Source organism: Melanerpes formicivorus, unplaced genomic scaffold, assembly GCF_026170545.1.
Source record: "Melanerpes formicivorus ecotype bairdi unplaced genomic scaffold, bMelFor1.0.p_v2 SCAF_6, whole genome shotgun sequence".
NCBI classification, from domain to species: Eukaryota; Metazoa; Chordata; class Aves; order Piciformes; family Picidae; genus Melanerpes; species Melanerpes formicivorus.
In genome coordinates this window covers 23,293,047-23,305,501 of record NW_027142358.1, presented here as the reverse complement: position 1 = coordinate 23,305,501, position 12,455 = coordinate 23,293,047, and the positions used below count along the sequence as shown (strand labels likewise).

The 12,455-nt window shown below is 39.5% G+C and overlaps 1 protein-coding gene across 5 annotated transcripts in view; it reads right to left on the bottom strand.

Annotated features, from left to right (window-relative positions):
* Positions 1–12,455, bottom strand: part of ARID5B (AT-rich interaction domain 5B) — a 118,966-nt gene that overhangs the window by 62,188 nt on the left and 44,323 nt on the right. For all 5 annotated transcript variants that reach the window (XM_068140098.1, XM_068140099.1, XM_068140101.1 and 2 more), the window contains one exon: positions 8,033–8,263. In XM_068140098.1, the coding sequence (XP_067996199.1) occupies positions 8,033–8,263 (231 nt within the window). The remainder of the gene's footprint in view (positions 1–8,032; positions 8,264–12,455) is intronic.

Genomic DNA, 12,455 nt, shown 5'->3' with positions numbered 1-12,455 from the left:
CCTTGTGTAAGTTTGCATTCTCCAGATTTGAAATGAAACTTAAGGAAACCTAAGATTTGCCTGCAATCTTTAATTTATATCCCACTTCATCCTCTAGAAGGTATAAACTACTCATTTAAGCAGCACAGCAAAGTATCATCATTAGGTCACTTAATTGCCTGGGATACTACTATCAGCCTGAACAGTAGGGATCCTGGGAAGCATGAGCTCTGAAACTGGGGGGAAATGAACAAAGTAATGAGTAACAGTTATAGCTCCTTAAAATGTGTACATCAACCTTAGGATTGGGAAACTATTTGCTTTTTAGAGGCAGCACCCTCTGACTGAAATAATGATAAATATTTTGGGAATTCCATCTGAAGCCAAAATTAAATTACTCAAGTGGACTCTGGGAGAACAAAGCTTTTTAGTACACCTTCAAATGAACTCAGGTAAGTTTACAAATGGTCTATACCTAACAGACCATTAACTAAAATTACAATTTTTTTTTATTGAAAGACAGCCTCAAGTGCTGACATGTAATATATGACATGTGATACATAATAATACTCTTAAACCAGTTCTGACATAATATCTCCCAAGGCATAATAACCACAAATGACTGCTTTAGTTAAGAACTAGCCAGAAGCAAAATAGATCCATGTAAAAGTAGCTTTAACCATAAATACCTCAACAATATTTTATGTCACTTTGTAAAAAAGTTAAAGGAGTCTCATAATAATTAACAACAAAAACTTCATGTTCTTTACTATCGTATGGTGGTTGTGAAAGGTTATTTCATAGTCCCACGGCTGCCAGTGCTGTAAATTATGCAGGCACCAAGAAGCATTAAGGAGAAATAATAGCAATTTAAACTAAGGCTGACGTAATTCATGATAAACAGTCATTGGAAAATATTACAGTGTTGTCTTTTTTGAGTGGGTTTAATCAAAAGAATGTGACCATATTCTGACATAAACCACTTCTCTTTTCCATTGTATGGACATGGGAATGGGGCCCCTCCCTGACGGCAAAGGTATCCCCTGATCCTGGCCACAGCTGACCCACAACACCTTCAGGATGCTGCTCACAAGGCTTGGGATGATGGTGGAACAGAAGCTCACCCAAGACAAAGCTCAAGACCCTGGACAGGCCTGATAGTCCAAGGGAGGTACTGAAACCAGGATAACATGTTGTCAAACGAGGACGCTCTAATGAAAGCATACTGCAAAAAACCTTGATGGCTTCAGAAATGAGAACATGCATGGTGGACATAGCTGATGCTCATTATGAATGCAGCCTGGCTTAGTTTTCACTATATTGGCAAAAAGTGATTTTGATAGCTGAATCATAAACTAGCCATTGAAAGAAAATCTTACATAGGAGGAATTAGTCATTTCTATCTGCAACAATTTAGTGAAGGAACACCAATAAAACAGACATGCATGCAATAGATGACAAAGCCCATGTGATAAGTTACATTTATCAGGCACGAAAGAACAGCTTACTTGCTAACCCTTCATTTACTGGAAATACCCATTAACTGTCTGCCAAAATCTAGCTAATAAAAACATGTACACCCTACAGTACCATCACACATTCACTACTCAATTAAAACCTGAAAAAGAGAAGCTAAAAGTGCCAGACTGGAAGTGTGTGCACCTAGGCTCTTTGCTCTGCCATGGGTGTATGCAGGAGGGAAGGTATCTCCCCTCCCATCCCCTGCGAGCCCCAAGGCCTGGGCTGGCCCAACAGGGAGGCTGCACCAACCACCCTGCTGGTTCACAGCTCTGATGCTGCCTTGAGCAGCTGAGTCATGGGCACCAGGACCATGCACTCACAGCATGAGCCCCTCTTTCTACCAAACTGCTACCCAAAGGCACCCAAAGAAACAAGGTGCCGTACCAATTTTTTAAGTGCCCTTACCACAGGACCCGTGGTCTCTCAGTGGCTGACTGCTGCAGTCTCCCTGGGCAGCTACCTTGCTACACTGTGCAAGACAGAGGGCCACCATCAGCCCCAGCTGAGAAGTTATGCCAAGGGGTCAGACAAAACAGGCAAAAACAGCTTTTCAGGCAGCACTGCCCCATCACTCAACATCTGCTGCCTTCCCAAGGGCAGTGCCAACATGCAACCCAAATAAAATCAAGTGTTCTACGTAGAGGAAGTTTGATTATCAAGTGAAAAATAATCTATCTTAATATTATAACCAGTTACAGCTATTGTTGCTAGTGAAAATGTACCAAAAAGAAAAGTAGAAGCTAACAGCGTTTATTTCTATTGAAGTTCTAGCAGGCAGGAAGGTATTTTATCTTCTTTAACACACATTACTTATGTTCACTTAACAGCTTGATGTTAACCTTGGGTGAGATTCTGCTCTTGGTTAACTGGTGAAAATCTTGAGTAACAGCCACTGAAGTGGATTGAGTTATTTTGGATTTATGCCACTAAGTGAGACAGAATGTGACCCCTTATCAGTGCCTTTTTGCTTGGAGTATACAAATATTTTATGCATTTCAATGAGTGACAGAATGCAAAACTTGCAAATATTTATTTTTAGATGTACGGGGAAAAAGCAATTAGAGCTAAAAATGTTAAGAATGAAGAAATCACTTAACAGAAGCAATTATGTTGGGCACACAAACAGCTCTGCCTTCAGCCATTTTATTCAAATGCAGCAGAGCACACTAGAAAAATATCAATTGTTTAAAAAAACATGCAAGTATTTTTTCACAACTGAAAAATCAATCATTATAAACAACATCTGGGGACCATTAATATCTTACTCTACAGTTGAATTAACAAAATAAGAGGTCTGACCAGAATCCAGAACATTTCCAGATTTGCTTTTTCAAGCTAAAAGCTTATGTTTGCAGAGGTGGGGTGGGAGGGAAATGTACATTTATCTATATTGTATATAGCACTATTATGCATTAATCATTACTTCCCCTCCAGCTATGTCCTGTTTTTGTTTTGAGAGAGTTGAAATTTGAAATATTTAGCTAATCCACCCTGCCTGAGAACTTGGAAAAGACTTGCATATTTTTCAGACTGTTGGGAGATGCCACCATAAAGCTCCATCGACGGAGGTCCCTGTAGCCATGCTAACAAAAGCCTCCATACTCTTCCTATTGCATTTCTAAATATCTTAGCCAAGGAGCACTAACACCAATCGCACTCTAACATCATACCTGCGTTTAAAAACAAAGCAGCCTGAAGCATCTACCTGGAAACTTCAGGGTTTTCTGAATTTCCCAGATATAATTTATCCTCCAGGAAGGCAAACCAGTCATTAGCAATAATACTGGCAACTTTATCTCAGCTGAGAAACGTTAAAAATCCACGCTTTCAGACCCAAGTACAATTTTTGTACTGGTTTAAAAAGTCAGTTTTGACTCACACAAACAAAGTCAGTCACCAACAGGAAAACTGTATTTCATTTAGACTGGAAACACTCCTTTTTTTGTGTTTTTTTTTAAAGTCTCATTCCTTGCCAAGGTTTTGTTTTGCTATGTTTCTCCCCTAAACAACTGATTTTATCTGTAAGGCACCAGCTTCTGTAAACTGAGATGTATAATAAAAGCAAAGGCCAAATTTCAGCTACACCAGCAGTAACGGCACCACTCTAGACCCTGAAGTCATCAGCTTTCATCCTACACATTTTTTCTGGTGCACAGCCTATCCCCCAAAAGTTTCTTCTGCTTTATAGTGCTGTTCTGCCACACCTAGTGACACGACAGAAGGTAGTCCCTCTGAAACTGTGGGCTCAGAAACCTCAGTGGCACACTCCCAACCAATACCTGCCAGTCCTGGAGGCAAGGGAACCTCCTTTCTGCACTGTGTTACAGGGACATCCCAGTTGCGGAAGGTTTCAGGATTTGTTTTCAAATGTAGGTGCTTTTTCTCCACTGCAAGCACTATATTGGTAAGGTTTTGGGGGGAGGGAAGGGGAGAGGAGGAAGTGGGGACTTGAATGCCCTTGACACACCATTATTTTGTTTTTCAATGAGCAGTTTCCCTCTGCTTTGCTTATGTTGGGGTAAAAAGAAAAAAAACCTCCTTTTTTTGTTTTTTTCCCCCAGAAAAAAAAGGGTATTCATACCCTAAGAGGATGCAGTTCTCTTACTTACTGATATAAAATGTTCTATAAAAAATTTGCCTTTACATTTAAAATGAAACTTTTAACCTTCTTTTGGGGCTGACTAAGTGTTTACAGTACCCCAGGGACCAAACAGCTTGTTTAATGGCATATCAGACCCAGCATGCTATAAAAATAATCCAGAACAATTTAAAATTTACCAAATAGCTTTTAAAAAATAAGAAAATTCAGGTATTCAGTCACCTTCTGGACACTGTGCAGGCAGCTTTGCCTCCAGCTAGATCTCTTCAGTCTATAACGAAAACTATTAGGATCCCTACTTTAGCATTCCTTGTCTCTGACCATGCAGCAAATGCCAGTAAATTATATGCATTTACAAAAGTTATTCAGTAACAGTAAGCCCAGAGGCTGATGAATCAAAAAGATTTTGAAAAATGTCTTTACCAATGATGCTGAGTTGAAGAGAAATGAATTGTTCAGCTGGCACATATTATTTTAAGGGAGCAGGGGAATGAGGAAATAGGGGTTTGTTTTTTTCCGCATGCCAATTAACAGGGGCAGTTAGATAAAGGAATGCATAGGTGAACTCCAGTCTGCTCAGAGAACTAAGGGGACATGCCATGAGAACTGCTCCCATTTGCTCACCCTGCTGTGTCCAACTGTTCCCTCCCTTGGGCAAACAGACACAGCCCAGGGGGCTGTGGCAGGGACACTGCTGCCACCGCTGCCCACGTCCAGCCTGAGGTCTCTCAATGGCTCTTGTTCAGTGTCACCTGCAAGCCTGTATGGAATGGTGGCACTGGTAGACAGAGCTCAAGCCTTTATGCTTCATTGCAATCGTGGACAACTACTCCAGACTCCTGCACAGGTAAAAACCCTCAGATTACTTATTCCTAACCAGTAACACCAGCATGTCTTTGTTCCCTTGGACTGTTTCATGCTGGTGAAGACCTCTAATTGCTCTTATTTCAGGAGAGGAAGAGATACATTAGAATAGAATAAACCAGGTTGGAAGAGACCTTCAAGATCATTGCGTCCAACCTATCATCCAACACCACCTAATCAACTAAACCATGCAACCAAGCACCCTGTCAAGACTGGGGTCATATCCATGAACTTTGGCTATCAAGACATCCAAGTACAGCTTAAGTCTTCTGCTTTCTGAACAGAAGCAAGTTTTTGAGCCTATTTGCATTCTGGAGGGGAACCCTCCAAGGCAGTTAGATTAACTAATCAGTAGTTGTATCAACGAGAATGGGAGCATGAGGCTTCCCACTCACAGCAGTCTTTCCTCTGTAAATGGAGAGCAAGTCCTCCCCTGGCAGGCTGCAAAGAAATAGATGCAATGTTTGAGCTTTCCAGCTGCTGAGCTGATTCCTTAGCAATACACTTCTCAAGTGTCCTCCTTGATGGGACACTGTAAACCAAGTTAGAGGAGAATCAGAACGGGACTCTCCAAGAAAACTGTTCCTGAACATACCTGCCCAAACTTGCCATACAACAGTGCACAGGCAGGACAGAAGCAGACACGGGGAGCTGCAGTGCCAGCAGTAGGTTCAGGCTGTGGTAGCCCATGCTGATGCTTACCACAGCCTAACCCTTACAGCAGCTCTATGGAAATACAGAGGTCATCCACACGGGACTGCATCAAAGCATCCCTTCCAGCCATGCCTCAAAGACAGCATCTACAAACCTCCTCTACTTAAACACCAGAAAAGCATCATTATTGTCAACAAAATTCAGTAATTTTTCTTCTTCATTTCCTGCTTTATTTTTGTTAAACTCTATGGAATGCAGGGAAAGAGGTGGGGGGGAGAGTATGAGAAGTCAGAGCTGAACAAGATGTTTCTGTTAGAAATGTATAATAAAAGCATCTCCTGGAAAAACATTTCTGTTAGAGCTACCTAACAAGGACAATAGCTTACACACTGTGGTGAATGGGGCTCTTAGTAATAACTGTCACTTGTAACATGCTGTAGCTGTCATACAATACTCCAAAGTGCAGAGAACTTGTAACACCTTCCCCAACAACATTTCTGAGGAAGACCTGGCATTTGTATCAAAAGCCAGTGCTTCCCAGATGAAAACTTCAGTAGACTGTTATTTGCCAAATTTTCTACTTCCTTTACTTTGGGGAACTTCAGATGATAGGGAAGTACAAATGTTCCTGTCTTGTTCCTTCTGCAGGCTTCTTTCATTGGCAAGGTAAGAAATAGCCAAATCCTTCAAATTAAATGTGTCTTGACCTCCTTAGGGACACCTTTTAAGAATTTTAGTCACATTTCTGTAAACTGGTCTCTCCTCAGATTTGACTGATAAATACCAGTGCCTCAGAGTAATCCATTTATCTACTGTACCACCCTGCCTCTGTTTAGCTTTAGCAGTCATCACTTTCCCCATGTGACATCAATCTACATGGTATCAATGTAAACTGTTTATACAACAAAGTGTTGTACATCTTATTGTCCTGCCAGCAAAGGACACTTTGCCTGTTGCCTTCAACAAAGGTAAATGCAATTGACACCATACATTTTGCAACACAGAAATGGACCATGCATTGTCCAGGTTCTTTTCCTAACACAGCAGGGTTTACAAATGTTACCACATCGTTATTTTCATTAAAAATAGTTCTAAAGCATAGTATTTTTTGGTTTTACAGGTACTTTTTAAAAATCTGCTTCTTAAACCAAACTAAATTTTAAATACACATTACTAATTTCTCCAGACAGTATTTCTGTGGCTGCGGTTTGATAATGAGATAATTGTCTTGCAAAGGTCAAAAGAATAGCAGAGCTAGCTCTCAGACACTGAACAAAGCACTTGCTGTGGTTCACTAAGCGTAGTTTCTGCATCACTCCACAACTCTTTGATTCATCTATTACTAATATTCCATGATACACTTACATTATGGACCCAACTATCTCAACAAACCTGTAATCAAGGAATGACCCTGAGTAAAATATTCCACAGAAAGCAGATGGTATGCTCAAATGCCTTGAAGCCTAAAATCACCATTTCCATACAAAAACATATAGTCAAGAAAAACTGAACTTTATATTTTGAGCTGAAGCTCAGAGTAAATAAAAACCAAGACAATACTATTGTGTTGTTCGATCAAACTTCCAGGGCATTTCATTCATTTTTTCACCATCCCCACCCCTAAGAGCAACTAACACTTCTATTCATAGCCTGTTCACACCTGTTAAATTTTGTGTGTGACAACATTTGACAGTTTGAGCCTGATCCTGCAGGAGCTTGACAACACACAATTAGAACTATTCACAGCAGTTATGTGCTCTAGTGATGACACCATGGATCGTTCCTGCCTGTTGAGAGCTGGTGGGTGCAGCAACAGATTATCAGTACCTCACAAAATGCCCCAATGCCACCATTTGGGTCAGTGTTTCTCTACCAACACAAGGCCTGGACTGAGCACCAAGCTCAAAGCCAGATGGGAGATGTTCCGGGCCCTAGGAGCTTATGCCTGGTCAACAAGTGCTCCACCAATGCAATGGGACACACAGGGAGTCCTTCCTATTTTGCACTTGTTAGCACATTGCACCAAGAAGAACTCGGAAAAAAACCCACAATTCCTAAAGCTCCTGGAAAGACACAGGCTAAAACTGAATAGTTAAGGCAGACCCTTCTATCACAAATTCCCAGTCCAGCCAAGAGAACCTCTCCTGCATACCGAATAACTATGCTACACACTCTACCCATGTAACACCATCTCTGATTGTGATGAAGTCAAGCTGCAATACCAATATTACTAGTAACTAGAAGCCTTCAGTCTCGCAGAGGAAGGAGTGCACTTGGTACTTAACATTTCAAACATAAACAGCATTGGTTCACTTCAAAGGAATGTCATCTTCCTCTTGGAAATCAGTGGACACTTAAAAGGAAGAACAATACCTTCACTTGTGAGATAAAGAAAATAGCTGTAATGTAACTTACCAAACTCATCACATATACTTTCATTTTCTATTAGTGTAGGATGATCAAATGTATCCCGACAGTAGAAGATTTGGGGGTTCTTGCTTGTTACTGCAATTCCTCCCAGGGCTAGAACAAACTGGTCCGTTAGTATTGAAGAAGGCTTGTCCTGGATGCGCTTTAACATAGAACGGTATCGACAATACTGTGGGTAGCTGAGAATGAGCAGGTTTGAATCTTCATCATCCTCACCTAGATGAAGAAAACAAACAAACACAATCCTCTTAGTATGTCAGAAAATATACAAATAAAGAGCTGTAACTCAAGCATCTGAGAAAAAAAAAGCATGATTCAGCTTTTTCTCAAGACCTACCTTTTATAGCACAGTAGTTTTAGACAGGAAGGTTAAAAATAGAACAAAAATTAAAGTTTATTAAAACAGCTTTTTTTCTGGCTTTCATCTTAGTTCTCCTATGCTTACCCACAAGGACTCTACCTAGATAAGTAAGAAAACACTGCTCTGCAGAAGTTGGCCAACAGCCTGTATCAAAGTGCTCTCCACACTTTGCCAACTTGGCTCCTCTGTTAGAAACACTAGCTGTCATTTTTACTCAGCTCCCTACACAGCCTTACAAAACTCATGTTTACACCACCTAACATCTTTTAAAAATAATAACATACAAGCAACACAGCATACAGTTATTAATTCTCCTTTGAAGTATCTGATACTATCAACTACCAAAGGGCCCCTGGGCCAGGGAGCTGGGCTGGTCTGACCTGGTCATTGCTGCTAAACTACCCCAACAGGTGGAAACAACTTCCCTCACATTAACTGCAAATGCAGCAGGACTCAATAAAACACCTGCAGAGCACAACAAGCAAATGAATTTTCAAACAGCTCATATTGTCAAAATGTGGGCTCAAAATATAAAGCAATCTAGAGCTCAGACCTTTCAGTTCCCCCAGGTTTTAGATGATATTAGGCATAAAGGCATCAGACTTCGAAATACCACAATCAAGTTTCATCATATGATAACCAGCAGGAAACCTAACAGCAGAAAAACACAACCAGAGACGCAACCATGAGAAATTACTCATTTGTAGGTATGCAGCCAGTACTTAACAGCACTTCTTTTTATGCTCATTTATCTCCTCAGGTGGGGTAGCTGAACATGGCTTTCCATGCATGCCAATGAAGACAAAGCAAAAGCACTCACTTTACATTTTCTGCTGTACTCTGATTACTGACTAACTCAGCTATTTCTTCTGTCAGAGACAAAAGGTCTACTATTTAATCCCATTACCAATACCAAAATCATCCTTCTTACCCTTAAAGCAAAAATCATTTCAGATACTGAAAGAAATGTCAGATCAGTTCTCTCCACCTAAATACAATGGCACAACTCATCCTGATTCACATGACGCAATGGAAATGTTGACACATAAAAGGCTAAATTTTAAGAAGTCTCTGGAAGCAGATATATCACATAGAATGTCATCACTGCAGACAAATGCAATGCTGCAGAAAAACCCATATGACACAGCAGAGGGACTTGGGAAATACTGTTTTTACAAGCACAGCTTCTGAAAGCCATCACTTTTAAAAACTCTGAACTTTCCCCATTACCCTGACGTAGGTGGGGAGACCAAACAATTTGTATAAAACAGTAAGTGTAATGCATTTCAGTAACCAGCACTGACAAAACTTTTCTAAGAAAATTAAATTTATGGCCCCAAACCCTCTTTAGGTCAGTAAGGATGTGGTCATGCTTTTCTTTGTTTTCAACAAGTATCCCATAAGCCTACACAACAGCACAACTGAGCCAACTGCTCCTGGGTATAAGGCTCTCTTCTTTATTAGGAAACTCTCAAAATCAGATCAGGAGAACTGTTCTAGGAAATAACATGCACGTGATCCATCCTTTAGCTCCTGTGAGAGTTTCATATATGCGTGTCTGACAGTTATTACTACTTTATACCTCTGTGTAGATAGTGGTGAGCTGAATCTGTTGATCTGACAGCACTTTTCTTATGCCAGGATGTGGTCAGCTTTTTAAACAGGGTGTATATAAATGTATGTCCCATGTGCCTTTGTAGTAAGCCATTAGTTTCTAGACAAATGTGCTGTAAGTCCCTGTGCAGAATTACACAAACTTTCTACCCCTGACAACTGACGACTTAACTCAAACCCCTGGCATGAATTAAAATCAAGTCATTTTTTACAGGATCACTTTTATACATGCTTGTGCAACTCCACTGAGTACTTTATGATGCATTTGTTTCCCTTCCTTTTCACTCCAGGTTGAATAGATAAATCTAAGAATGAACAAAGGCTGAATAAACTGAAGATTTGTTTAGTGAAAGACAAACACTGTTCCTGGAACAAAGGCTTTTTTTTTTCCCCTCAACCACGCCCACATGAAAAAAAAAAAAAGAAATCAAAGTACACCAATCCCTAACAAAATGCAAGCCCAAAGAAGAACTGTTTTTTTCTTCCAGCAAAATCTAACACGTGCCATTTCATGGTGGACTTAGTGTACAGCTGAGTATTTTTAAAAATATGATCAGACTTTACTCTTAGGAGGAGCTGAGATCAAAATGAGGATCACATTCCATTAAAATCAAGTAAAAACAACATAAATTTTACAAGCATTTAACTGCGATCTTAGAAAACCCAGACGCTGTATTTCTGAATCTCATTTTAGCTGCAAAAGAGAGAACATGGTAGAAGATAATACCTACAGTACACCGTAAAGCTCAACTGAAATTACTCTAATCCCATGCTTATGTCACAATTGTGTGTTTTAATAACCCCCTCCAATGTCAATTTTTCATTTACTTATATATTTCAGGGCTGAAAACAGAAAACTGTAATTAGGAGGCAAGGTTCCACCCCTGCCTTCCAATCACTGCCTATATATGCATAGATGTAATCCAAGAGCTCCCTTTGTGAGGGGTAAAGAGAGCTGGGATTTGGCACAGCCTGGCATTTATGTTGGATTATATGTTCTTCAAGTTGTCTTTGTAAGTAAGAGATGCATGAAATGCCAAACACAATGAATCTATGCAAGAACTGACTTTTCAAATCAGCACAACCATTTTTAATATGTAACGCAAGACAATTAAAAGCCACAAAAGAAAAAAAAAAAGAAAGGGGGGGGGGGGGGAAGGCAAAAGCCTGTTAAAAGCACGAATTCCTAACAAATCCATCCAGAGCCAGAATTATTTACAGAGAGAGCACAGAAATATAAAACTGTAGCCCCTTTTTGGTTTGCTTGTTTCGGAAACATCAACCTATAATGTTATTGCTAACTGCCATAATCTACTCCCAACATCAGTAAGCAGTTTTTTTATTTCTTTAAAAAAAAAAAAAATAGACCTTCACACCAGGATTTTATAGAGCTTGATGGAAAAACTATGCATGTTCCTTCCTGTACCTAATTACCTCAACTGCAAAAGCTGCCAAGTATTTTGCCCTTTAGTTCTTTTAATCGTATTAGTGAAAATGCATGCGGATGCCAACAGAAACAAACATTTAAAGATTTTTTACTTAAAAGATTCCAAATATGTATGAGGCTGGTGCTAGGAAAGCACACTCCATTTCTTCCCAGAAAGCACAGAGTTATTTCTGTGGAAGAAATATGAATTTGTGCCTCTTGTAAGACTAAATGTCTAGTTTCAACCCAATTCAAGTAAAATAATGTCAATATGAACTGCTCTCACAATGATTTATGCTACCTTCTGTTACTTTATTACATTAGACATTCCTTTCTCTAAGCTTTATACTTTTCGCCATGCTCCTAGCAACCACATAAAGGCTGAGCACCAACTTTACACGCCTGGCACCCTTCCAGGTTCGACTGTTATTGATAATTATATTGAAGTTTCAATTTAATTGCTACTCTGTTGTGACACAGAATATATTTTTTTTCCTTTTTGCAATTAGGCATTTCCCATTTTCTGTCCATTCATTTTTTTTTTGCATTACTGAAAACAATTCAATTTTTTTTTTCCTCCAGAAAACACAACCAGAACAATGATACAGGTAAGGGTAGGTACATCTGTTACTATCATTACCAACACAGTAATGTGAAGGGAAGAAAAAAAAAAAACATCTGAAAGGGGGGGAAAAAAAAAAAAAAGGTGAATATTATTTCTCAGAAGGTAATTTTCTTTTCAGTTTAAGTGCTCTTATTCTTCTTACAGTTACTCAATGATTTCCTGTTCTAATTACAAGACATTATACAGAAAGCAATTTTTAAAAAGGAAATGTACCAGAGCAGGAGGCTAAATAGCATTTGTTTGCTTGGTATGGTTTGAAATTCCAAACTTTTGCATCTCTTTTATAAATTCTCTGCTCTATATTGGTGCAATATATTCCACCACAAATATACCATCTCTTTCAAGGCAGTTAACACAAATGTATATATCAAAGAGGAAAACA